Genomic DNA, 25,021 nt, shown 5'->3' on the forward strand with positions numbered 1-25,021 from the left:
CCAGCCATGGGCTTCCAAGGCCGCAGAGCTCTGGACCCAGAACCCAGGAGGGCAGGGAGGGGGCACTGACCCCGTCTCTTGTCTGTGTTCAGGGCCTGGGAAACCAGTAGCTCCTCTTCTGCGCCCGGGCCAGCGGCCTATCCGCAGGGTCACTGCTATTTCTGCCAAAGGGGAGAGGTAATTATAGCTCAGCTCTTGCCAGCTGGCCAGGCTCCGCAGCCCTGCAGAGGGGCCTGGGGCGGGGACGCAGGCCGGCCACAGATTGGCCCCACGGGCGGCCCGGCAGCAGCTCCAGACTGGAGCAGCAAGGGACTGGACAGGCAAGGGACCGCCCCTCCAGGGGGGCGGGGGGGGGTGCTGCGGCCAAGATCGGGCCAGGACCACACTGAACCCCTCTCAGGGGATGACGCCACAGAGCCTGGCTTCGCGGACCCAGGAGGGAGCCAGGTGAGAGCCCAGCTCAGGGGCATAGGTAGAAACTCACTTCCCATTTGGGAACGAAGCTTCCAGAGTGGAGATTCCCAGCAGAGATGCAGGCAGAGAACGTGCCATGGGCAGGCGAGCAGGTGGGCAGGTGGGCAGGTGCACAGGTGGGCAGAGGGCGGGCCACACTGTGAGGCCGTGGACAAGGACTGGGGGGAGGCGTCCATCCCATTCACCGGGGACATGGCCTTTGGTGCTAAAATGGGCACATTCCCAAGCCAGCCAGCGTGGTCAGTGACCCCAGAAGACCCAGGCCCCTCTGAACCTCACATCCTGTCTGAAAAGTGGGGGTGGCGGGTGCTCGCGGAGACGCCTCAGGGGCCTGGCACTCTGCGCCCTTCCTCAGCGGCCTGGCCCGGGCCGAGGGTCCGTGCATGCTCCTGCTGAGGCCTGGCCGTCCTCGGGTGAAGTGGGAACCCGGCCAGCCCCCACGAGGCTGGGGGGCGCGACTCCACAAATCGGAGCCAAGCGCGGTCTCCTCGGAAGCTGCCAACACACGGGGTTCCCGTCATTTTGCAGGGGCCGAGGCCGGGGCGGGTGGGGGGAGCGTCCCGCTGAGGTGGGTCCGCGCAGGCACCCTGGAGTCGGGCCCGGTCACTCAGCCCGGCCGCAGCATGGCCCTCTCCTGAGCTGACCCGGCCCACCGCGCACCTGGGTCACCCTTTCACCTCAGAGCACAGCATTTATCGGGCACCCACTGCCTGCAGGTCCCTCCAGGGGGGTCAGCACGTTCTCTCCGTCTTGGCAGCGTACTGGGCGGTTGGCGAACAACGTCCATTCTACACGAGGGCCTGGGACGCGGGGTGAGGGGCCCACCTGGGTCTCACTGTGGCCAGGGTCTAGGCTAGGGTCCACCTCCTCCCTCCCTCCTGCCTGGGGGCTGGAGGCCAAGGCCGGCCGCGCCGCACTCTGGGGCACCCCTCTGCACCCAGCAGACACCCAGCCATGCCCCTGACCCGTGTCCTAGATGCATGTCCAGAGATGTGGGGGAGTGTCCTTGGAGGCTGCCAGGACAGCTCCGTCCCCGTGTCCCCATCTCCAGGCAGGCGCCTGGGCTAGCCCGTGAGCGAGCGGTCAGCCGGGGTGTCCCCGGGGGCCCTCCTCCTGCTTAAATCAGAAACGTGTGTTATCTGGGCAGCTGCCAGCCTGCTCCGGCCGCCCCCCCCCGGGCACCCCCGTCCTCCTGAGGGGAGGCCAGCTTGGGGGTGCCCATGGCCTCCTGTCCCCTCGTCCAGCTGCAGGAAGGCCTCAGCGTCCCCCCAACTCAGCCAAGCTGCTGGGGGAGGGGGAAGGCAAACGGCCCAAGGCACGGAGCCGGCGCTGACAGCTTCCTCCACGGCCACCCGAGGCCGCGGCCCCGCGGCTGTAATGGAAACTTCCCAGCGGGCCTGTGAGCCGAAGGCTCCGGTTCCCACTCCGCTCGAGGCTCTGATCGCCCGCGGACTGGGGGCCCGGCAGGTGGGCAAGGCCACGCAGGGGTGCGGCACCTGCAGGAGCCCAGGTGGGCCGGGGTCTGTGTGTGAGGGTGTGTGCGTGTGCATGGGGGCGCCGTGCATGTATGTGGTGTGTGGACCGTGGGGTCCTAGCTCCAGCCTCTCCAGCCCCTGACATGCTTCTCCCACCTGCGCCAGCCCAGGGCCCCCCTGGAGGAGGTGTCACCAGGACAGGTGAGTGGGAGGATCCCGGGCTGTGGCTCTGCTGGCTCAGCCTCCAGAGCCACCGGCCGGGAGGAGACCCTCCGCCTCCCCGGGGCTACAGGACGCCCGGCAGGCTCCCCATCCCCTGAGCCCCGGGGTCCCGGGGGTGAACAGGCACGGTGCAGGGTGTGAGGGGTGACGGGGGCAGGCGTGGGTGCCGAAGCCGCTGCCGGCCACCGTCGGGGCTGACGAAGGCCCCCTCCCCATGCAGGGCTGCACTACTCGGGGGTGTCCGAGGGACCCCGGTGAGGATGGAGACGCGCCAGCGGCGGTGGTGGTCGGTGGGCATGGGGGCGAGTGGGGCGCAAAGGCGTGGTCGGCCTGGCCCGGGCGGAGGCGACGACCCCACCGGGTGGCACCACACAGCAAAGGCAGGACAGCGGCCCAGCCCTGGGGCTTGCACTCTCGGAGGCGGGGAGCCTGGTGGTCCCCGTGTGCAGAGCTGGGGGCCGGGGGGCGGGGGGCGCGGCTGGGCTGGAGAGCCGGGGGACAGAGGCTCAGCGTCGGCGGGCCACACCCCAGAGACCGTCGGGGCTCTTGTGGATGCATGGCCTCGGCCAGCCCTGTGCCCCTGAAGGACGGCGGGTGAGCGTGGGGCTCCCCGCTCAGCACCCCTGACCCGCGGGCCTAGAGCAGGAGCTCCGGGGACAGCCGGGGGGCCCCCACCCAGAGACGACGCTGGGCAGCCCTGCGCTCCAGGCTCCGGCTCCAGGGACCGGCAGGCTCAGTGTCCCTCCCCCAGGGGGAAGCGAGTGTCCCCTCCACGGAGGTGACTGTCATGGGGAGGCGGGCCCTCGGGGCGTGTCCTCGGGGCCCAGGGCGGTGGTGACACTCTGCAGGCCCCAGGCCTGAGCTATTTTCCACCCGTTATCACCCATCTGTCCGCGGACACTCCTGTTACACGCTCGCTGCCAGAGGCCCCGGGGCCTCCCCACTCCCCTGCACGGCCCTGCCCTCGCCCGCCAGCAGCAGTGCTCGCCTCCTGCTGTGCGACTGCTGGGGAAACTGAGGCCCAGGCAAAGGCATGGCCAGAGAAGGCCCCAGGGAGGGGGGACGTCCTCACAGGGGCAGAGGGGCCCTGGGCTCGGCGCCCCAGCAGAGCCACTGTTTCCCTGAGAGACGGAGCCCCAGCACCACCTCGGGCTCACCCTGAGCCCCCGACACGCACGGCGAGCTGCCCTCACCAAGCCCACGGAGCACGTGGCTGCTGTGACCCCACTTTCAGCTGGGTAGACCGAGGCACGGAGAGCCTAGGGGGCCTGTCCAAGGTCACGCACGGTCACACGGGCACGCGATGAAGCTGGTGGGACCCACCCAGTCCCTGCCAGGACATGCACGGACACACTGCACACGCTGCACACGCACACATGCACACAGGCACAGTCATACAGACGCACTCATACGTGTGCTCACGTGCACAGGGCAGGCACCACAGGCTTGTGCGATCACACGTCCCCACACTACACACTTACATGTGCACGCTCATGTACATGCATACAAATAGCGTGCACAAGCATGCACACACATACTAAGGAGTATGTGCAGTCACCGTCGCACACACAGTGCACACACGTACTTGCACATATATACATATGGACACATGCACACACTCATGCTCACACACATGCACATGCACAATGCTCAGACTCATGCTCACGTGCACACACATGTGCACATGCATGCTCACACGTCTATGCATATGCACACTCATTCTCACATGTGCACACATATGTGCACACTCATGCTCACACGTCTATGCATATGCACACTCTTGTGCTCACACAGGCACATACGTGTGCACACGCATGCTCACATCTATGCATATGCACACTCATGCTCACACTGGTGCGCACACATGCTCACACAGGTATGCATATGCACACATGCACACCCTCATGCTCACACACACACATACACACACACACGCATGCACACTCACTGCTGTCCCCAGCGCCGGGCAGGAGGGCAAGGTGCTGCAGGGCCCCCAGCTGGGTGCTGCTCTGCGAGCCTCTGGGCCTGTTTCCTTACCTGGGAGGCCAGCAAGTTCTTAAGAGAAGCCGTCCTCCCTCTGTGTCCCCCTCCCTGGGCCCATGGCTCCGTCCCTGACCCTATTTGCAATAAACACCCGATGCTGAGAAGGAGAAAACTGCTCCATTTAGAAACAGTTGAAGCTGCCCCGGCCGTGGAGGGCAGACATCATTATGGGGTTCTGCGCGGCTGCAATGTGGACGCCTGCGGGGTCCGAGGGCTGCAGCCACCCTGTCCTGTCACATGCCCCGGGGGAGACTGCATGGGGGGGGGGCCCTGCTCACTCCTCGGGGCGGCCCGCCCCCTGGGGACCCTGACGGCACCATGCTGAGGACACTGCGGGAGCCTCCCCAGCAGCCCTGCTCAGCCCTGGGCAGGGGGTGGACATCCTTGGAGGATACGAGCAGGACGCTCCTCACAAAACCCAAACATTCACCATGTACAGCGGGTGGGAGCAGGGATGTCCCTGAGGACCCCAGAGCAGAGAGTCTGGGAGGAGCCTGGGACTGGGGATAGGAGGGGGAGGTGGCCCCCATGCCCCCCCAAGTCCTCTCATTATCCAGGGGGAGGGGCAGAGGGGAAGCCCCAGCCTCAGTGTCCCCACGTGGACACTGAAGGGGGTGAGCAATCACGGGCCCATGGGCGGAAGTGGGGAGGGGCCACCTCACACCCACTAAGTAATCGAGGCAAGCGTGGCACAGGGCTGGATGGAGGTGGACAGACGGAGATCAGAGAGTCTGGGCAAGCCCCAGGGGCGCCCCAGCAAGGCCCGGCCCGGGACCCCCTCCCTCCCACCCCGGGGTCTCCCCATCATGGCCTCAAAACACTGCGAGTGACATAACACACACTTCCTGAGTGGTGGTCGTGCCTTAAGACGGCAGCCCTGAAAGCTGATGAGAGGGACACTGGCCCCCAGGGAGGGTGCAGGGGGCTCCGTGCTGGGAGGAGGACAGCGCGTCTCCTCGGGGACAGGCCCGACTGGAGAATTCTCCCTCCCTCTCCTCCTACCAGGCTGCCCCAACAACACATACGGTCTCCGCTTCTCTTAGGACCATGTTCCAATAAATGAGGACCTTGAGCCCCGACTCCCGGCCAGAGACGCGACATCAGACCAGGACGAATGGAGAGGCCGCTCCGGGCTCGCCGGTGCCCAGGGCGGGGAGGGTGAGGCAGGGGTCTGCACAAGCCTCCACCCCGGGGTCCCAAAGCCAAGTGCACCAGGGTCGGTGATCTGGGTGCCCACTGGGGCCAGGGAAAGGGGAGCAGAGGCAGGACGCATGGTCCCTGTTCTTCCCTGAGCAGCGCGGCCCCAGGAACCCCGGGAGAGGGAATCACCAGGTGGGGAGCTGTGGGCTCCTGGCTGGTGGCTGGTGGCCCTGGGCCGGTTTGGTCTCACAGAGAGGGTGCAAGGGCCCTGGGAGGGGAGGGAGACGGTACACTCAAAGGTGCAAAGCCAGGGCCCAGGGCGGGGGTACAGCGAGTGAGACTGCAGGGAGGGTGGCCCAGGAAGTCTGAGCCCCTGGGAGAGCGTGGGCGGGCAAGGCAGAGGGGGCAGGAGGGGGGTGCTCTGGAACAGGGCAGCAACAAGTCTGGATGCTGCCCTAGCAAGGTCACCTTGCAGCTGAGGGGGCGGGGGGGTGGGGGGTGGAGACAGGACGGCCAGGACATCCTGTGAGGGTACAGCTGGGAAGGGCCCAGGCCAGGCCAAAGGGGGGCCCGACTTCAGACCTGAGTCCCCACCTAGCATGTGTGCTCACCGCCCAGCCAGAGCAGGCCACAGGCACAGGTGTCCCAGCCAGAGGGAGGGGGCAGCTGTGAGCAGGGCCCACCCCAGGACTCGGTGGGTCTCCGGCCCCCCAGGAGGCCAGCAGTAAGGCCTCCCAGCCAGGAGCCGTTCCACATGGGTGTACTCACACTCAGAACAGCCTGTTGTCCCCATTTTACAGACGGGGACGCTGAGGCTCAGAGCGGCCTGGTAACTGCACATTCCAGCGTGGGTGGGAGGGCAGCCCCTGGGCAGGCCCCTGTGTCCAGGCTCCGTCCCTCCCCAGCCTGGGTCTCAGGCTCAGATCCCCGCCTTGTCCGCGGTGAGTGACGGAGGCCCACTGTGGGGCACAAGCCAGGCCCTGACCTCGGATGGCCCGGCTCAGGCCCGCCTGCCCCCCGCACCCAGGCCCAGAGGAGAGCCAGGGGCCCCGGGTGCTGGGATTCGGTGAGGTTCTGTGCAGGCGGCTCGGACGTGAAGATGGCCTCGGTGGAGAGTCACAGTTACCGTCACCCTCACCATCGTTATCACGGACACCGTGGGTGGGGGCACAGCCTGGGCGGGAGACACAGGCCCGTGCGGCCACTGACCACAGCCGCGGCACCACGAACACTGCCGTCCGGTTGTGACCGCCCCAGTGGCTCTGTTCCAGCCCCGGGCACTCGGGAGCAGCCCCAGGGTCACCCTTCCAGGCTGGCGCTGCGGGTGGGGCAGGTCCACGGGGTCTCCACACCCCCTGCCCGTCGGGCCCCCCACAGGCGTCGCTCTGCATAAACCCAGAGGCGGCGGCGGGGATCCTGGCCGGGGCGCCTCGTCTCCAGCCCCTGGGGGCTCACCTCGGCCCGCTTCCCTCTGCCTCCCACCCCCGCCCCAGGAGGGCGACAGGAGGTGCCCCCCGTCCATCCTGAGGCGGAGCCGGACAGAGCGCCGCGGCGTGGAGCCACAGAGGACCTCGAGGCGGGTGCGGTTCCGGGAACCCCTGGAGGTGGCCGTGCACTGTAAGAAGGGAACCCGGGGAGCAGACCCGGGGCCAGGTGGGGCAGGGGGACACGCGTCCCAGGACCCCAGAGGGCCACCCGGACGGCCCGCAGCCACCCGTCCTGTCTCACAGACATAACCCCAATAATACCCGGGCCGGTGGGTCAGTCTGGACACAGTAACGGTGAACACGACAGCCACTGGCAGGAAACAGAGAATCCAGAGCTGCCCAAATCCCAGTCGATCGAGGGAAGGCCGGTGGGCAGGGCCCCCGGCGCCCACCCACTCTTCCCCCCAGCACTGCCCCTCGGCTCCTCCCACACCTGCATCCTTCACTGCCCCCTCCCAGATTCTCCCAGCCCCCGCCGCAGGTCCTGGGGGTCCCCCTGCCCCGGAGCCCCTCATGGCCACCTGCCTTCTCCTCCCCTGGCCCCTTGGCTCCTGTTCTGGCCTTTCCCATGGGACCGGCCCCTGTAACCTCTAGCTACGCCACGTAACAAATTAGCACAGATTTAGAAGCTTCGAGCAACCCCCATTTATTATCACAGTGACCCCATGGGCAGGGGTGTAGGCACGGTGTAGCCGGTCGTCTGCTCAGGTCCCGCGGGGCTGCCGTCTGGTGCGGGCCGGGCCGCCTCTCAGCCGAGGCCTGGGGCCCTCTTCCAAGCACCCAGAGCTGCTGCAGAACTCGCAGACCGCCGGTTCTAGGCAGCTTGCCTGATTAGGGCAGGCCCACCCCAGATAACCTGGAGACCCTTTGATTGACTCAAAGTCAGCTGATTGGGGTTTGCATCTTCCACTTTGCCTTATTCTGCGGGGAAGCAGCAAGTCACAGGCCCCCGCACTACGGGGAGGGGACGACAGAGCTGAGGACACAGAGGGGTGGGGCTCACGGGGCATCTTAGATTCTGCGCACCTAGCCGGGCTCTCCTGACACCTGCCGAGTTATGGGTAAAACTCAGGCCCGGCACCTGTTAGGGTCTCCCTGGATGGCCTGCCCTAAAGGTCCAGTCCGGGCCTCAACCCCTCTCCCCACGGCCGCCGATCCCTAGGCTGCTCACACCTGCTCGTCCCTCCCGGCTCAGCGCTGCCCCCCACACACAGCCCTGCACTCCCCCGGGAGCTTCCCAGCAGCCCGATAGGCACAGACCGCAGGCGGGGCAGGGGGCCCAGGTGGCGGGGTGCGCGACCCCCCAGGGCACTGTGGATGGGAGGGAGGGTCCTGCCAGCTCCCACAGGCTCTGACAGCAGCGCCTCTTGGGATCCCTGAGTTCTGGCAGCCTGAACCCGAAGCCGTGGGGCTGGACCCCTGGCAGGGCTGGGTGGCACTGGGCGGGACGCGGGCCTGCCAGACCCTGGGCTGCCCACTTGCGAACCAGGTGGGGCAGGTGTATCTGAGTCGGCCCGTCCCAGGGTGCTTTGTGGGGTCCCGAGGGCACCGTGCAGGCTGAGGGTGCGTGCGCCCCCGTGCGCCCCCCTGTGCACCCCCAGGCCAGGGGCCCTCCCTGCCCAAGCCCACTTGTGGCTCTCGTTCCCAGACATCGCCAGCAGGGAGCCTGGCACCACCACCAAGGGTGAGTGTGAACCCTCGCCCCCGCCCACACGCCGTGCCCGGCACCCTCCCCATACACGCCCCCGTGGCTCCAGCCGCCCCCCCCCTTCCCCACCCTGACAAGGTCACTCCCTCCGCCAGGGTCCCTGACACACTCCATAGGCAGACCCTCTGGGGTCACTCCCCGTTACTCCGTCCCCAAGGGAGGCTGCGGGGGCAGAGCCAACGGGGGGCTCTTTGGCCAGGAAGCCACCTGACACCCGCAGAGGCCCCAGGCAGGGATGGGGGTGCTCCGGGCCGCATGGGGACCACAGGGAGCACCCCAAGGACCCGCCCCGAAGGTGCCCCCCACCAGGGTGAGCCTCGCTCTCCCTGGAGCCACCCCCCAGCCCCGCGGGAGGGGGCTCACCCGGGTGCCCCTCCCCGCAGCGCCCAGCCGGCCCCGGCCCCCACGTGGCTCCCTGTTCCTGCGGCTGTCCGTGTGCGTCCTGCTGGTGCTGGTGCTCGGTCTGTACTGCGGCCGGGCCCAGCCGGTGGCGCTGGCCCTGGAGGACCTCCGGGCCCGGCTCCTCGTCCTCGCCCTGCGCCTGAGGCATACAGCCCTGAGCTGCTGGCACTGCCTGCTGCAGCTGTGACGGCCGCCCCCCACCCCAGGGCTTCGCGTGTGCAGGGCAGGAGGGCGAGAGCCCAGGTCAGGTCTGGGGGCTTCCAGAGGGCCCCACCCCCTCCACTCAGAGCCCCTCTTGTTGCACCTGTCAGGGTCCCCCGTGAGGTTTTATTAGAATTACACACCTGCTTCAGCCCCCCCGGGGGCCCCCCAGACCCTCCCTCACCCCCGTGGGCACCCTCCTTCATATCCTTGGGCGGGGCCTGGATGTGGCCACGCGGAGCCTCCTGAAGACAGGGACACAGAGCCTGTACCTGTGGGACCCCTCGGAGATGAAAGTGGCCTTTGCTGCTCCGGGCTTGCGGGACCTGGACCTCAGAACCCCGTGGAGACAGACGGGTCCGGCTGTTGGGGTGGTGCCCCCCCTCCTGAAGCTGCACGCAGGGCAGGGCCTGGCATCTCCTCTTGTAGGTGGCATTGGGGTGCCAGGCTCTGAGCCCAGCTCTGGCCCCTCCCCTGCACCCCAAGGCCTGCGGGACCCCCTCATGCCCCGGTGGGGAAATGTGCTGCCCCCCTCCTCCTCAGCTGTCCACCAGGCAGTGGCTGAGAGGGACCTGGCTCTGCCCGGACCCCGCCACCTTCAGAACACGGTCGTCTGCGCCCGGACCCCGGGCTGCGCCGCACACCAGCTGCAGGCCCTCTGGGTCCCATGACCGTAGGCAGACGGCGTGCCCCACCGGCGTTGCAAGGCCATGGGGAGGCATGTGGTGACAAACTGCAGACCCTGCGTGGAGGGGGACCCCTGAACAAAGCGGGGAGGCCCACGGTCAGACACCAGGAGGGACTGCCAGGAAGACACCATCCCGCCCAGCAACCTTCAGACAAGTGCCCACGGGACGGCCAGTCCCGCCCCCTCCAGGGGCTTATGCCCTGAGGGCCTGTCCCCTCGACCTCAGTGGGGACACACTGATTTTCTATTAAAGCACACGCTGCCACCTCTCTTACTGGTCCGGGCGTTCTTACCCCAAGGGAGGATATGGGGAGTCCGCTGCCTCAGCTAAAGTAGAGGTGGGGGCACAGAGGGAGCCTGTCCTTCTGGGCCTCGGGGCTGGGGAGGTGCTTTCCAGGGCTCGGGGTTTGGGGAGCCCAGTGGAGAGGAGGGGCCCGCCTCCAGGAGCGGCAGCCTTCAGGGGGCCATGAGGGGGGTCCAGGTCCCGCCCTCGCAGACCCTCCAGGGTCACCAGCTGGTTCCAGCGTGACCACGGTGGTGACTGCCACCTCCGGCACCTGCCCAGCTGTCCCCGCAGGACCCCGCCTCGTCTCACCCCACCCCCCGAAGAGGACAGGCAGGTTACTGTCCCCTGTTCCAGGTGGGGAAACAGGCTCGGAGAGGTTGGGTCACGTGCCCAAACCGTGGGGCAGGCCCAGGCCTCAGGCTCGGCCCTGTCTAGCCCGGTCCCGACCGGGGGAAGCCCCGCCACTGCCCCGTCTCTGCAACGACACCCCAGCTCTGGAGGGTCCGCAAGACTATGAGCCACGGCTTCGGGGAGACGCTGCTCAGCAGGTGCGCCAGGACCCCGAGACGTCCGTCCTCACACCTGGGGCAGCCGAGATGGGCCGGGCGAGAATGGAGCCCCCAGGACACGTGCACAGGGGAGGGCCCCGCCACGGGAAGGCCCCTAACCCCGGCCAGCCCCTGAAGCCACGGGAACACACGCGGGCAGGTTTTCAAATCTCAGAAACGGAGGAAACCTAGAAGCGGGGAGGCGAGGGGGGGCAGGGACGTGGGGGGGCGGCGCCCGAGTCCACACCCGGGCTCAGGACCTCTGCGTTTATTTTGACTTTGACAAACACACATTTAAGGGGAAGACTCGCTACTGTCGGTTTCCTCAGCAGAATTAAAGCCGCGCGGCCCCCCCAGCTGGGAGAAGCAAGGCACCCCAGAAGCGATCTGTGGCGCTCTCAGGAAGCCTGGGGCGGGCCCCTGCCTTTCCTGTCCTGCCCCAGGCCCCCCGTCCCCCGCCCGCTGCAGGGCACACAGCTCAGTCCCACTACCCATCCAGGGGCTCAGCTGTCCCTCCCTGGCAGCCCCCGGGGCACGGACGTCGGGAGGTGCCGGGTACCCCCGGCCTGGGACAGGCCCGTGCCAGTGACCACCCCACTCTGCAAGTGACACGTAGGTGACGTCCCTGCCAGCCTGAGAGAGGGGCTGCCCCAGGCCGGCTCCGAACAACCCATGAGTGGCAGCTGCCAGGGCAGACCCCAGGCTGCCGTGGACCCTCGGCTCCAGAAGCCCACGTCCTGCCCCTGCTCCTCCTTCCCGGGGCCTGGCTGCTGGGAACAGACCGGAGCTCTCGGGGACTGGAGGGTCCCCACAGCCTGTGCATGAGGGCTGGGGTGAGACCCGATCTGCTGGGCGCCTCAGTTATGCCAAAACAAGTCCCGCAAGGACCCAGCGGCTCTGCCTGGCGTCCTCGGCCGAGGGCCTCCGAGACGCCAGGAGCCTCATCCACGCGCCCCGATCTCCTCCACGGACAGGCACCAGCCGAGCAGCATCCGTACAGGCGACCTGCGGGCCCCCTTGCCTGGCCCAGTGCCTGCCCTACTCAGCGCCTCAGTCCAGACCCCCGTGGCCTCCGGACATCCTGTGCCCCCCATCTGGGAGACCAAACCGGCCTCCGGCAGCACAAGGCATGGTCGTGGGCCGCCGGGTCTCTCCTTCCCTGGAGGGTGGGAGCCGCAGGAGGGTCAGCCCGGGAAAGCAGAATGGCTCACTGAGCCCGGGGCAGGGGGCCCCGCTCCTGGACAGTACTCGGAGGACTGTGTGCAGATGCAGAAGTCGGGGAGCCCTGTGAGGGGGGGCCCATAGCCAAGCAGCCCCAGGTCGCTCACCACTGAGCTCTGGTCCCAGTTCCCTACCCCAGCTCCCCCTCCGGATGATGTGTGGATGGGGTTGTGCCCTCTGGGGGCCTCGGTGCTGTGCACACATCAGATGGGAAGGCATCCCCTCGTTGGGGTGCCAGGGGCACTGGGGGCACCTCCGTGGGTGGGGATACAGAGCTCTGCTCACACCTTCCGCTGCACACACACTCACACATACACACTCATACTCACATTGTGCACACATTTCCACTCAGGCTCACAAACGTAAGCATGCGCACACTCACATGCACTCACGTCTCATGCGCACTCATGCTCACACTCACCCGTGGACATGCATGCTCACACAGCTCGCTCCCACACTTGTACGTGTGCGTGCGTAGGTGCACATGCACTCACACCCGTACACAGGCACTCACAAAGAGCTGCACTCGTGTGTGCAGTTAGCACATTCAGAGGCTCACACACCCTCCCCGTGCAGACCCACACGCACGCACACACACATCACACACACCCTCACACGCACATACAGACAGCGCCGTGGCACCTGCCTCGTCCCCTCCCTAGGAGGTAGGACAGCCCCAGCCCACGCCCCCACCCCCCACCCCCCTACACTGTGAGACACACGCTGGGGCCCAGGTTCCTCCCAGGCAGGAGCACACGTGGCTCCCCCAGCAAGTCCTGTGGCACGGGGTGTGGGCTCCCAGCTCTGGAAGCACAGCCGCTTCCCAGGATGGCCACCCGGCCACCACCTGACTGGCCCTGTGATGCCGAGACCCAGGGCCGGCCACCCGGGGACTGGGCCCTGCGGAGGCGGTGCGGTGGGGGAAGTGCAGAGCCAGGAGGTCGAGACACAGGGCAGAGAGCTCGTTCCTGCGGTGGGCCCCTGCTCCCACGCGCTGCTCAGGAGCAAGGGACAAGAGTGGCGTGCGGCCATCGCGGGCTGGGGTCATCCTGGGGACACGGCTGCTGCCACAGAATCGGGCAAGCCAGTGTGGAGACGGCATCCGGCTGAGGCACGAGCTGCAAGCCCTGCGGCCAGAGGCATCCAAGGGGGTGGGCGCTCCCCGCACCGAGGCTCGCCCAGCCCGTGTCCCCTGGACAGGTGCGCTGCGTGTGCGGGAAGCCCGGAGGAGGTCCCGCGGTCTCTGTGTGTCCCCGTGTGAGGGCTGGCGCCCACCCCACTCACCACCACACTCAGGGCGGGAATGGGGTGCTTGGGTGAGCGGGGTCACTCACGTCGCACAGAGCCGAGGGGCGACATGCAAGGCAAGGGGCAGGCAGGGCCGGGCAGACCGTCCCTGGGGTTGGCCCGAGGGCCCTGGGCGGGGCGAGGGGGCATCCAGGGCCGGGCTCCCCTGGCCACACCTAGATGACAGCGCTCTTCTCCTCCTGGAAGGACGCGCGGGGGGTCGGCCTGGCCAGCAGCAGCTCCTTCTCATGGACCAGGTTGTCTAGCAGGTCCTCCTGGCGGTAGTTGTGGTAGACTTTCAGGAAAGCCAGGATGGTGATGGCCAGCCAGGCCAGCCACGAGGCCCAGAGGCCGAACTACGCAGAGGGCAGAGGCAGGGTCAGGAGGCCGGCCGGACCCGCCATCCACCGCCCGGTGCGCCCACCCGCCTGCCCGGGCAAAGGCGCGACCGCTTCAGGGACAGGACCGGGGCGAGCTCCGGGGTCCGCCTCGCCTCCTGCCTCGCACCACCACCCCTCCTGGTTCGTGGCGGCCAGCCCTCTGAACCCCAAGCTGCGCGACGCTCGGGGGGGGACTCCGGCCCCCGGCTCCGCACAGAGTCCGTCCAAACACGGCCTCCCCCACCGCTAGGGCAAAGCAACCTTTAGCTGCCGTCACCAAACACTGAAGGAGAAACAATTCAATTAGAACCAGGCCTGAGCCACATCAAGCAGATTCTCCTTGGGGGTTACTTGTCACCAGCCTCAGCTCACGCCTTCCTAATCTAATTGGTGTAAATGAGGCTGAAGCGGTCTCCATAAATGTTCGTGCAGGTGTCTCTGGCAGTTTCAGCTCCTCTCAGCAAAGAACCTTTGGACCCACTGGATGTCCAACCCCTAGAGGCTCCTCCCCTGAAGGAAGGGCCCTCAGACCGGCCACTGGCCACCGTGAGCCCTGAGAGGCGGGTCTGGGGTCCGGTAATGGACCTGGATGCCAGGGAGCCCTGCTCAGCGCTGGAAGGAGCCAGTCCCACCCAGCACGCGTCACCAGCGTCATCTGCCTGGACACAGATGCAGATTTGAGAAACAGACCCTCACTGACCACTAACAAACCCTGACGCTCCTGCATCCCAGCCCGCGGGGTCCCCAGAGATGTACCGGAGGGCAGGGCATGCAGCTTACACAGGCTGTCCCCCCACATCACAGGCTGGACCCCTATGCCCCTCCTCAGACACCGCATCAGCTTCCCCGGCCCGGGAATACCCACGAGCGCCCCAGCATTTTCGGAGGGTGCCCACCTGGCACCAAGCTCCCGACTCGGCGCTACAGATCCAGGATCTGATGCCTCATTTCCTTTCCACCTGGCCTGCAGCCACTGCCTGAGCCCCCGGACCTCACTCCTGCAGTGAGCTCAGGTGCCCGCTCTCCCAGGATGCCCCTGCCTCACCCCCTCTCCACTGCCACCTGCAAGACCCCCTGCTTCAGTCTCGGAGATCCAGACCCCATCCCCTTCCGGGAAGCCTTCCAGGCTATACCGCTCACTCAGCTCTATCTCCTCTGCCTGGCCCCATCCTCAACCTCCCCTGGGGGAGGGCTGCGCGCCCAGTGAACGTCCAGAGGAATGGACCCCTCCCCAAAGTGCATGCCTCACCGAGCACCAGGCAGCCCCCCCACCAGAACGGCCTCACCCACCTGGAAGCCCCCCACCAGAACGGCCCCGCCCACTGGAAGCCCCTCCCGCCAAAACAGCCTCACCCACCTGGAAGCCCCTCCCACCAGAACGGCCCCGCCCACCTGGAAGCCCCTCCCGCCAAAACAGCCTCACCCACCTGGAAGCCCCTCCCACTGGAACGGCCCCACCCACCTGGAAGCCCCCCACCAGAACGGCCCCGCCCACCTGGAAGCCCCTCCCGCCAAAACAGCCTCACCCACCTGGAAGCCCCTCCAATCAGAATGGCCCCGCCCACCTGGAAGCCCCTCCCGCCAGAATGGCTCCGCCCACTGGAAGCCCCTCCAATCAGAATGGCCCCGCCCACCTGGAAGCCCCTCCCACCAGAACAGCCACGCCCACCTGGTGGCTCCCCTCCCACCAGAATGGCCCCGCCCACTTGGAAGCCCCTCCTATCAGAATGGCTCCGCCCACCTGGAAGCCCCTCCCACCAGAATGACCCCCGCCCACCTGGAAGCCCCTCCCACTAGATTGGCCCCACCTACCTGGAAGCCCCGCCCACCAGAATGGCCCCGCCCACCTGGAAGCCCCCACCAGAAGGGCCCCGCCCACCCGGCAGCCCCGCCTACCTGGGCGATGGCAAACTGGTCGTAGAAGGCAGAGTTGTCCACGTTTAGCTCCAAATTGATGTCCTGGAGCTCTTCACAGCTGAAACAGCAAGACGTGGGGTGGCAGGTGACACTGGGACACGGAGCACAGGGCACGCAGCACCCCCAAACAGTGACGCAGCTGTCCTGGCCCCAAAGGCCTCATCCCTGACCCCCTCCGGCCCAAAAGCTGCTGCTCACGCTCCTCTCCCGTTGCTATCGCTGCCTGCCAACCCTCCAGCAGCAAACCCGGCTCAGCACTCCCCAGGCCCCTCTGCAGGCAGCCCAGAGTGGGGTCCCCGGGCCTTGCTGTGTGGCCACATCAGAGCGCACTGGGCCTCCGTCCCCCAGCCCGGGTCCACCCCGGGTGTGCCAGGCCCTCTTCTCTTGTGAAGGGGCATTGACATGAAGGAGGCAGGTCCAGGAAAGGCTCTGGCCGGGTGTGCACAGGTGGGGGCCCAGGCAGGAAACCTCGGGCTCCAACGGGATTCTCCTATATTTGCCATCCACAGAGAAGGCAGGGGGTGGCCTCTACTGCACTGGTTTTCATGAGGAAATAACAAAAATATTAAGGGAAAACTTATGGGTTTTATACTGTAGTATAAGGCTCCCCCATAATCCATTTATGTTTCTTTTTTTAGGATGTATTTATCGCACCAGGACGTCGTCTGGGGGCAGCAGGGGTGGGGCAGGGCCCAGGCCCACCTGTGGGGCACGGTGCCCTTCTCAGTGATGGCGTCACACCACATGGTGAAGCCCACGCTCACGATGGTGCTGGCGATGAAGACGAGGAAGACCACGGAAGCGCTGACCAGGAGGTTCAGGAAGGCATAGAGGAAGGAGCTTCGGCAGAGGACAGGAGAGGACAGTCACCGTGCGCCACCACCCCGGGGTCCCCACAACAGGGGGGCCAGGAGACAGCTCGGGCCTGGGCTGGATGGGGTAATGGGGCCATACGGGACCACCGGGGCCACCTTCCCCTGCCTTGCTGTCCCGCACCTCGAAGCCCCATCCCAGCCTCCCCAAGGCCTGGAGTGGAAGCGCATGTCAACCCTGCCCTACAGAGGAAGCAGAGCCAAGATCCCAACCCAGTGGTGTTTGCTTCCAGCACGTTAGGACCAGCACAAGCTGAAAAGCAGGACACCCTTTCCAGGCCATTGCCCCACCCGGCTGCCCTGAGGCCCTGTGCCCACATGGTCACCAACACTGCTGGCCTGGACCTGAGTCACGGCCTTGTGGTATGACCCTGCTCTCATCTAAAAGGCCCAGCTGTGATGGGGTGGGGGTGTGGAGAGCACCGGAGGCAGGGCCAAGAGGACAGGCAGGTCCACACGGACCCGGGTGCCTACACGGACACCAGTGTTTGCCCTCTGGCGGCACAGGGCCTGGGGTCGCAACACACCAGCCCACCCCACCACCCGCCATCTCCGAATCATCCCCTGGAGACTCAGAGTCCTGCACGGGAGCCTCGGTCAGGCCTGGCTGAGCCTGGGTGCGTGCAGGGGGACCCAAGGGCGTCCTCAGGAGGGGCGGCAGCACCGGCCACCCTCGCCGCAGTGGACATCTTTGCCATCAACCCATCAGGTCTGAGGGGCACGATCACACCAGCCAGGAAAGCAGTGCGGCTGCTGTCAGGGGCCGGAACTGCGGCCGGCGCGAAGCACAGATCCACGCACTGGTCCTGGTCCACCTGTTCACTCGCCAAGCACTCTCCGAGCATCCGCCCCCCCGCCCCCGTGCTAGGCCCTGACGACAGGGAAATAACCATGAACCATGCCCCAGTCCCGGCCCCGGAGGCCTCCCAGCCACGGGCAGGCGATAAACCGAGATCAGCGGCACCCAGGTGGAAGCAGGCGCCAGCAGGCCACGCTGCTGCACAGGCGCAGGGGCAGGAGGGGCTGGGGGCATGAACGGGAGGCAGGAGGGGACCAGGCTGCAATTCCAGAATCACACCCAAAAGGGCAGGAGAGGGATCCCTGGGTGGCGCAGCAGTTTGGCGCCTGCCTTTGGCCCAGGGCGCGATCCTGGAGACCCGGGATTGAATCCCACATCGGGCTCCCGGTGCATGGGGCCTGCTTCTTCCTCCGCCTGTGTCTCTGCCTCTCTCTCTCTCTCTGTGACTATCATAAATAAATAAAAATTTTTTAAAAAATCATGTCTTTAAAAAAAAAAACAAAACAAAAGGGCAGGAGAGTGGGGCCAGCCAGCGTGTTCGTACTCTCACTCACAAGGACGCCCGGGGGCCTCGACCAGAGGCGGCAAAGGTGAGCACCCCGTGCCAGTGCGCTCAGCACCCGGCCTAGGCCCCCATCTGAGCTGACTGGGGCCACCCTCAAGACAGCTCAGTGTCGAGGGCACACATGTTTGCTGCCCGAACTTATCTGTGCTGCCTGAGTTGACTGGTGTTTGTGGGTGGGCTCCAGGCCCCCTGCCCACAGCAGATTACCCGAGGGCCCCACACTCTGCAGATCCTCACGCCTCCATCTCCGCCAGAGGGGCTGCCCCAAGTAGACCATGCAGTGACCTCTCTCCCTGGATTGGGTTGAGCTCAGCCAGTGGGGGCCCAGCAGGGGCCTGGGGTACAAGGAGAGGTGGGAGGTGCTCATCCCCAGGGCCCTGCCGGCGGGTGCCCCACTTGCTGTCCCCCTACCAAAGGTCAGCACGCCTCTCCAGGAGGCCTCATCCACATAACCCTCCCCATGTGGACCCTGCAGCCAGAGGAGGTGACAGGGCCATTGCAGGGCCCACGGCTGGCCCACATGCTCGTCTCTGCCAACCGCTCTCCTCAGGTTCCCCTCACGTGGGCGAGCCATCTGTTTCTAGCTGGGACCCCGATGGACAAGCCTAAACTGCGAAAATCTACTGGGCCCTGCAAAGCCAATAAGAGGTCAGGGGGTTATAAATAGTTATAAAGAGGGGTAGGTTCTGGCCGCCCCAGCTCTGAGGAGGTCCAGGCACAGCAGGGTGTCAAATCCGCCCGCCTCTTGGCCAGCTGTGTGACCTCAGCAAGTTGCTGTCCAAGCCCCAATTTCTCCCTTTGTTTTGTTTTGTTTTGTTTTGTTTTGTTTTGTTTTTTTTATGATAGTCACAGAGAGAGAGAGAGAGAGAGGCAGAGACACAGGCAGAGGGAGAAGCAGGCTCCATGCACCGGGAGCCTGACGTGGGATTCGATCCCGGGTCTCCAGGATCGCGCCCTGGGCCAAAGGCAGGCGCCAAACCACTGCGCCACCCAGGGATCCCCAATTTCTCCCTTTGTAAATTGGGTGTCAAGAGCCTCCCACTGGGTCATTGTGGAAACTGAGGGAGCTTATGTGGGCAAGGGACCCCGGGCAATAACCGCCAGGGTGCTGGCTCCTGAGCACACGCTCCCTCCCCAGGACAGGCCTCCACCCACCCCACAACCCTGACCTGGCCTGCCTGGAGCTGTGCGCACGGGGCTGGGCCTGCGGCCACAGGACACAGAAGCGGGGGAAGCGGGGGGAGCAGGCCGGGCAACCAGATACCTGGAGACTGTGGCTGGGGCCCAGCTGTGCCCCCTGCGGGCTCTGGGAGTCCACTCCCAGGAGCTAATGCTCCAAGGAAAGCAGAGGTTACCCAGAGCCTACACCCCGACTTTAGTTTTGTTTTAAGATTTTATTTATTCCTGAGAGACAGAGAGAGAGGCCGAGACACAGGCAGAGGGAGAAGCAGGCCCCACGCAGGGAGCCCGATGTGGGACTCGATCCCAGGACCCCGGGGTCACACCCTGAGCCGAAGGCAGGCGCCCAACCGCTGAGTCACCCAGGCGTCCCTCCCCCCGGACTTTAGATGGCCACTTGACTCCAACCAAGGAGAATGGAGTGGTCCCGGGGGGACCAGGACCGAGCTTCCCCAGGCAGAGCACAGAAGGCCAGATCGCCGGGACAGCCGGTTCCCTGGGTGCCCTCCACCTGCCCACAGCCTTGCATGTCCCGCCAGGCATCCTGCCCAGCAGGTCCCCAACATCCTGGGCGAACCAGCTGCTGCCCCCAGCAGGCCTTCCTAGAGGGAAGGAGGGCCAGGGTGCAGGGGACATGCCGGGCAGGCAACCCCACCTCAAATCCTGCTCCCTGGCATCCTCCACGCTCTGTACTGAACTCTAGAGAGGCACGCCGGCAGCTTGTCGGTCCCTGCATGGCCACCCCCAGGGAACCCCCCACCTCCATTCTGAGACCTGCCCCCTCCCGCCCTCAGGGGGTTTACAACAGAACCTCCGAGAGCCAGGAAACCTGACTGTCTGGAGACTCCAGCCATATCCCTATTAAACAGGTAGGATGTAGGGTTCTCCCGGCACGACAGGAAGGTGGCAGCCCATCCTATAAGACAGTGGCGGTGGGGGGCTGAGGTCATCCCCCCAGCAGCCTCCTCCCACTCCCCAAGTCCATTCCTGGTCTGTTTCCGTGGAACCTGCCTGGGCTTCACAGAGTTTTGAAGAATTGAGTGTGTCACCCAGGCCCCCAGAATGCACAATGCACCCCCCTGCCCACTCCCCAAGGACCCACAGGGCAGTGGCCAAAAAAAATAGTAAACCAGGAAGGCCGGCACACACAGGGTTAACGCCATCCTCTCCAGCCTCTCAGGGTGCCGGCCGGATGTGCCGTCTCCATGGTGACAGCTATCCCGGTCCCGGGAAGCCCTGGGAGCGATTTGCAGGCTGGGGACATGTGTGGGCCGGCAGATGGGTTGTTTTGACCCAGCGCTCCCCAGCCGTCAATCATAAACTGCTGCCACCTGCACTCTCCAAGGGCTTCTGCTCAGGCAAAGCTGCCCCAGGCCCCCAGGCCTGTGACCACCCTCAGGTCACCCCGGTGCCCCCCCCCACCAGCAAGCACCCCAGGAAGCCACAGGTGCCACAGATTCCTTCAGTCACCGGGATGAAGCCTCCTGCAAAAGCCACCCCAACCCCTTGGCCCTGCACGCTCCTGGGCACAACTGTCCGGGCCCCCACTTGGCCCAGGGACACACCCCACAGGAGGAGGGAGGGGACCACAGACAGGGTCTTACCCAGGCCCTGGGGACCCGGCCGTGAGCCCCTCCCAGATGAAGGGCAGGGCTCCTGGCGGGTCTCCGCAGTCACAGCAGCCAACGCAAGAGCAGTGTGCACGCTGGCCCTAAGCAGGTAGGGCCCTCTAGAGCTCCAAGTCTGGCGGCAGGACTGACGTCCCAATGGGCTGGACACCTGGGGCCCTCGCCATCCCACGAGCTCACTCCAATGGCCCTGCCCAGCCTCCTGCCTGCCTGGCCTGCTCCATGTGGCCTGACCAACAGCGGAGCTGGGACTGGCTTCTCCAGGTTCCCATCCTGCCTGTGGCTGCACAAGGCAGGCCCAACCTTTCTGGGGGTCCAGGACGTGCTGAGACAGCCAGCCTGCAGGGTTGACCCCTCAGCCAGACTGGGGATCTGCAGATCTCAGGCCTGGGGGTGGCAGGGGTGCTGTGAGGCAGCAGACCTCACATACACACATCCCCCCCCCCCATGACTCTCAAGCTCAGCCCTGAGCACCCAGAGAGAAATGAGGTGCACACCTGCCTTGGGTTCATCCAGCTCAGGGCCCCTCAGGTGGAGGGACACTCCTGGATAACCAGGGGAGCTGTGACCCAGTCCCACCACCAGACCAGGATGAAGGCTTGGCACTTCGATGGAGGCCACAGCTGGCTGGCTGCCCAGTGCACCCTGTCCCTACATGACAGGTGGCCTCGAGGTGTTCCAATGTCTAGCTGGTGAGGACCTATAAGCAGCTCTCTAGGAATGGCCCAGCCTCTGTGGCTCAGACCAATGTGAGATTCCAGAGCCCCAAAACACCCCCAGAGACTGGGCATGAGAAAGACAGAGCTAAGAGCCCCAGAGCCTTCAAAAAAGGAATCCTGGTCATGCAGGACTGCCCATTCCCCACAAATTGGGCAGCAAATCGGGGGAGTGTCATCATATAGCTGTAAGATGGGTCTCTTGAGGCCATTTGTCTTATAGGGACAAGGTGGAGCAATGGGCATGAGCTGATGGTCAAACCATGCTCCCCCCATAGCCTGTGCCCACTGGCCTCAGGCAGCTTCCAGGACTGAAGGGACCTCAGCTACCCTACCCCGCTGACCGTTCATCCTTTTCCTCAGACCCTGTCTCATACCCAGAGATGTCTCCCTGTCCCCATCTGCACAGAGACACTGACTAGGTGACACCCAGGCTTGGCAATATGCGTGCGGATGACATCTCAGATGCCTCCCGGGGACACCAGCCATCCAGCAAGTTGTGTAAGGAGGAGGCCTGAGGGAGGGCAGGATGGCCCCCTGACTGGCCTGGGCTCACCCTGTGCAGAGCCCCAGCCCCACAGCACCTGGAGGCACCCCAGGCTGACATGTGGCTTCCCGCAGAACTTCAGTCCAGAACCATACTGTAGGCTACTGAACTGCGCCCCCGACAACATGTGTCCGAGGCTTCACCCTACTACCAGTGTGTGTGACCCTAGTTGGGCTTGAGGTCTTTGCAGGTGCATTCAGCTAAAGATCTCAGGATAGGTCATACTGGATTTAGGGTGGGCCCTAAATCCAACGACTGGTGTCTTTATAAGTAGAGAGAAAAAAACAGAGAAGAGGCCATGAAAACAGAGACGGTGATAGGAGTGACAGAGCCCCACGCGGAGGGATGTCAAGGGTTGTAGGCCGCTACCAGCAGCTGGCCTAGTAAGGATTCTCCCTCCAGAGGGAACCCACCCTGCCAACACCTTGATTTTTTTCTTCTGGCCTCCAGAACTGTGGCCGAATAAATTGTTTTAAGCCCCAGCTTACGGCACTTTGCTAGAGCAGCCCGGGAAACTCACACACGAGGGCTGTTGGACCTCCCCTCCGCTGGGTGTTCCAGTCCCCACAGTAGGCTGTCCCATCCTCTTCACCTTGCCACCCCTGTCACTCCTCTCTGGCCCCTCTGTCCAGGCCCAAGCCAAGCTGAGGGCTCTGGGGAGTCCCCACCTGACCTCCTACCCACAGAGACCCTCAGAGCAATAGCTTATCTCTCATGTCCCCAAAAGAAGAGAAAAGTCCCTAAAAACTGCCAGTGGTTGATGGATGGGGCCAGGGCAGGGTGGGGTCTGGGAGAAGGCTAGATTTCCCCTGCGGATGTGAGGCAGGCGAGGGGCAGGAGGGGTTGTGGTGGGTCTACAAGGGGTCCCAGGGGTGGAGGCCATAGAATGCTACAGGCTGAGGCCCCCAGGGGAACCACATCCCACTCTCAAGAACTGTGCCAGGGCAGGAAAGGCCAAGAGGCCGGGAGGAGGGAGGCCTCCTGGACCTGCTTGCTGCTCCCTGCCGTGCATCCTCAGCCGAGCCTGTGGCCCCACCATCCTCATCCTTCCCAGGAGGATGGGGGTGGGGATGAGGAGAGGACTCCCCAGTTTGCCTTGTCAGCCACCTGCCTGGCCCGTCCCTCCCCTGCACCTGGAGTAGGCCTGAGCCAGCAGGCCAGGGAGGGCCCAGGGAGGGCCCAGGTCGGCTCAGAGATGACGATGCAACATTTGCTCTCGGGGGGAGGGAGGTGATGCAAGTAGTGGCCTTGTCCGGAGCGCAGGCGACCCTCAAGGTCCCCAGGTTGCGCGCAAAGGGCAGCGTGCACGGAGGCGCTGAGCACCCAGGGTTGATATGCTGGGGGCCTGCAGCTCCCGGGTGGAAGAGGGAGGGCGTCCCGCTCCTCCGCTCCTCCGAGGCGAGGCGGGGAGGACGGCTGGGGCTCCGCGGGCTGGGAAGGGCCCCAGGCCCCGACTTACCCCTCGTGTCCCTTGCAGAGGAAGAAGAGCGTGCGCCAGGCGTGCGCGGCGGCGAGCAGCAGCGACAGGAGGCTGGCCAGGAGGCTGAAGCGGCAGGCGGCCGGCGGGCCCCACTCCTGCACCGTGAAGCGCTCGCGCTCCTGCACCGTCAGGTTGGCGCTCAGCCACATGCCCTCGGTGAACAGCAGGCAGCGGCCGCGGAAGTCGTGGCCGTTCTCGGACAGCGGCACCACCACCACGAAGCTGAACAGGAAGGCCAGGAAGTAGCACACGCACTGGGCGAAGAGGAAATTGTTGAGCGCCATGGCTGGCCGGGCCGGGGCGGGCCGGGGCTGGGGCCGGGGCTGGGGCCGGGGCTGGGGCGCGGGGCTGGGGCCGGGGCTGCGGCGCGGGGATGGGGCCGAGGCTGGGGCTGGGGCGCGGGGATGAGGCCGGGGCTTGGGGCTGGGGCGTAGGGCTGGGGCGCAGGGCGCGGGGATGGGGCCGAGGCTGGGGCCGGGGCTGGGGCTGGGGCGCGGGGCTGGGGCCGGGGCTGGGGCCGGGGCTGCGGCGCGGGGATGGGGCCGAGGCTGGGGCTGGGGCGCGGGGATGGGGCCGGGGCGCGGGGCTAGGGCGCAGGGCTGGGGCGCAGGGCGCGGGGCTGGGGCTCGGGGCGCGGGGATGGGGCCTGGGCTGGGACCGGGGCTGGGGCGCGGGGCTGGGGCCGAGGCTGGAGCTCGGGGCGCGGGGCTGGGGCTCGGGGCGCGGGGATGGGGCCGGGGCGCGGGGCCGGGGCCGCGCGGGAGGCTGCGCAGTGGAAGCGCCGGCGGGTCCTGCGCGCACCCCGCCCGGGACGCGTGCGCAGCGGCCGAGCGCGGGCGGCGCCTGCGGTCAGCACCGCGGACAGCTCCCGGAGGGCGGGCGGGGGCAGGGCGCGGGGTGCGCGCCTGGGGAGGGATGCAGCCGAGGAGGCGCGCGGTGGGGACGCAGGCGGGGACGGGAGGGTGGCCAGGCCGGCGTTTGGAGCCCCGCCTCCGCCGCTAAGGTACCAGGAGCTACCTGTGCGGGCCTCCCACGGGCTGCCTCTGTCCCCAGTCCCCCGTGCGCCTGAAGGACCGGAGGCCGAGGGGTCCAGGAGGGCCCTGTCCAACATGCCCACAGCGCTGCGCGGGGGTGAGGCTGCAGTCCAGGCCGCTAAGATTCTTCCGCAGGGGTCCTGGAGCGTGGAGGAGGTGGGGTCAACAGGACAGCGGAGGTCATCTGCGGAGAGGTCGGAGAGGTCGGGGTGGGCGCAGGGAAGAGGGAGCAGTCTGGGAGCTATTTGCGCTTCTCCAGCACCGCGCCCTCAGAGGGTACATCTGTTATACTGCCTGACACAAGTAGGGCCCTGAGTTGATATTTGTAAGATAAATAATGGATGCCCCGAGCACCTCATTAAGACAAGCCTTTGCTGAGATGGAATCTGCTGATGCATTAATTAATAGAATTAATGCCTTGTCTAGTTCCCTTCAGACCAAGTCACAGTTTAGTCCAATTCCCAGTGCAGAAGCTCTAGTATTGCTCCTTCCAAAAGAAATTGCCAACTGGTTTAAAATTACATCAGCATTTTGCTGCAAGCACTAAAAAACCTTTTTGTTTTATTGCCAAAGCAATACATGCCTTTTTTTTTTTAAGTCAAGCAGTATAGATATAAATTAAATAAAAAGATAAAAGTGTCCTTCTCCTTCTCCCACACCACCCTGCCAACTATCTGGGGTAACCACATTTCTAGACATTTTGCTAAGCGCCTAACCACACA

General features: G+C 65.6%; 2 protein-coding genes across 8 annotated transcripts; one reads left to right on the top strand and one right to left on the bottom strand.

Annotated features, from left to right (window-relative positions):
• Positions 1-293: 293 nt before the first annotated feature.
• Positions 294-10,109, top strand: C6H14orf180 (chromosome 6 C14orf180 homolog). 5 transcript variants are annotated; one of them, XM_026012689.2, is made up of 5 exons: positions 294-447; positions 5,258-5,372; positions 6,848-6,971; positions 8,490-8,525; positions 8,933-10,109. In XM_026012689.2, the coding sequence occupies exons 2-5, from the start codon at positions 5,274-5,276 to the stop codon at positions 9,136-9,138; spliced, it is 465 nt and encodes a 154-aa protein (XP_025868474.2). In that variant the 5' UTR covers positions 294-447; positions 5,258-5,273; the 3' UTR covers positions 9,139-10,109. The 5 variants fall into 5 exon arrangements, with proteins under 5 accessions (XP_025868474.2, XP_072618517.1, XP_072618516.1 ...); XM_072762416.1 differs by having other exon boundaries at positions 383-447; positions 5,220-5,372; XM_072762415.1 differs by having other exon boundaries at positions 411-566.
• Positions 10,110-10,927: 818 nt separating this feature from the next.
• Positions 10,928-24,808, bottom strand: TMEM179 (transmembrane protein 179). Of its 3 annotated transcripts, none has more exons than XM_026012685.2 (5): positions 24,283-24,808; positions 23,245-23,519; positions 16,182-16,319; positions 15,459-15,537; positions 10,928-13,538 (listed from the first exon to the last, which is right to left on the bottom strand). In XM_026012685.2, the coding sequence occupies exons 2-5, from the start codon at positions 23,412-23,414 to the stop codon at positions 13,359-13,361; spliced, it is 567 nt and encodes a 188-aa protein (XP_025868470.1). In that variant the 5' UTR covers positions 23,415-23,519; positions 24,283-24,808; the 3' UTR covers positions 10,928-13,358. The 3 variants fall into 3 exon arrangements, with proteins under 3 accessions (XP_025868470.1, XP_072618514.1, XP_025868469.1); XM_072762413.1 differs by lacking the exon at positions 24,283-24,808 and adding an exon at positions 24,067-24,215; XM_026012684.2 differs by lacking the exon at positions 24,283-24,808 and having other exon boundaries at positions 23,245-23,685.
• Positions 24,809-25,021: the final 213 nt, after the last annotated feature.

This window comes from Vulpes vulpes, chromosome 6, assembly GCF_048418805.1.
Source record: "Vulpes vulpes isolate BD-2025 chromosome 6, VulVul3, whole genome shotgun sequence".
In the NCBI taxonomy this organism is placed as follows: Eukaryota; Metazoa; Chordata; class Mammalia; order Carnivora; family Canidae; genus Vulpes; species Vulpes vulpes.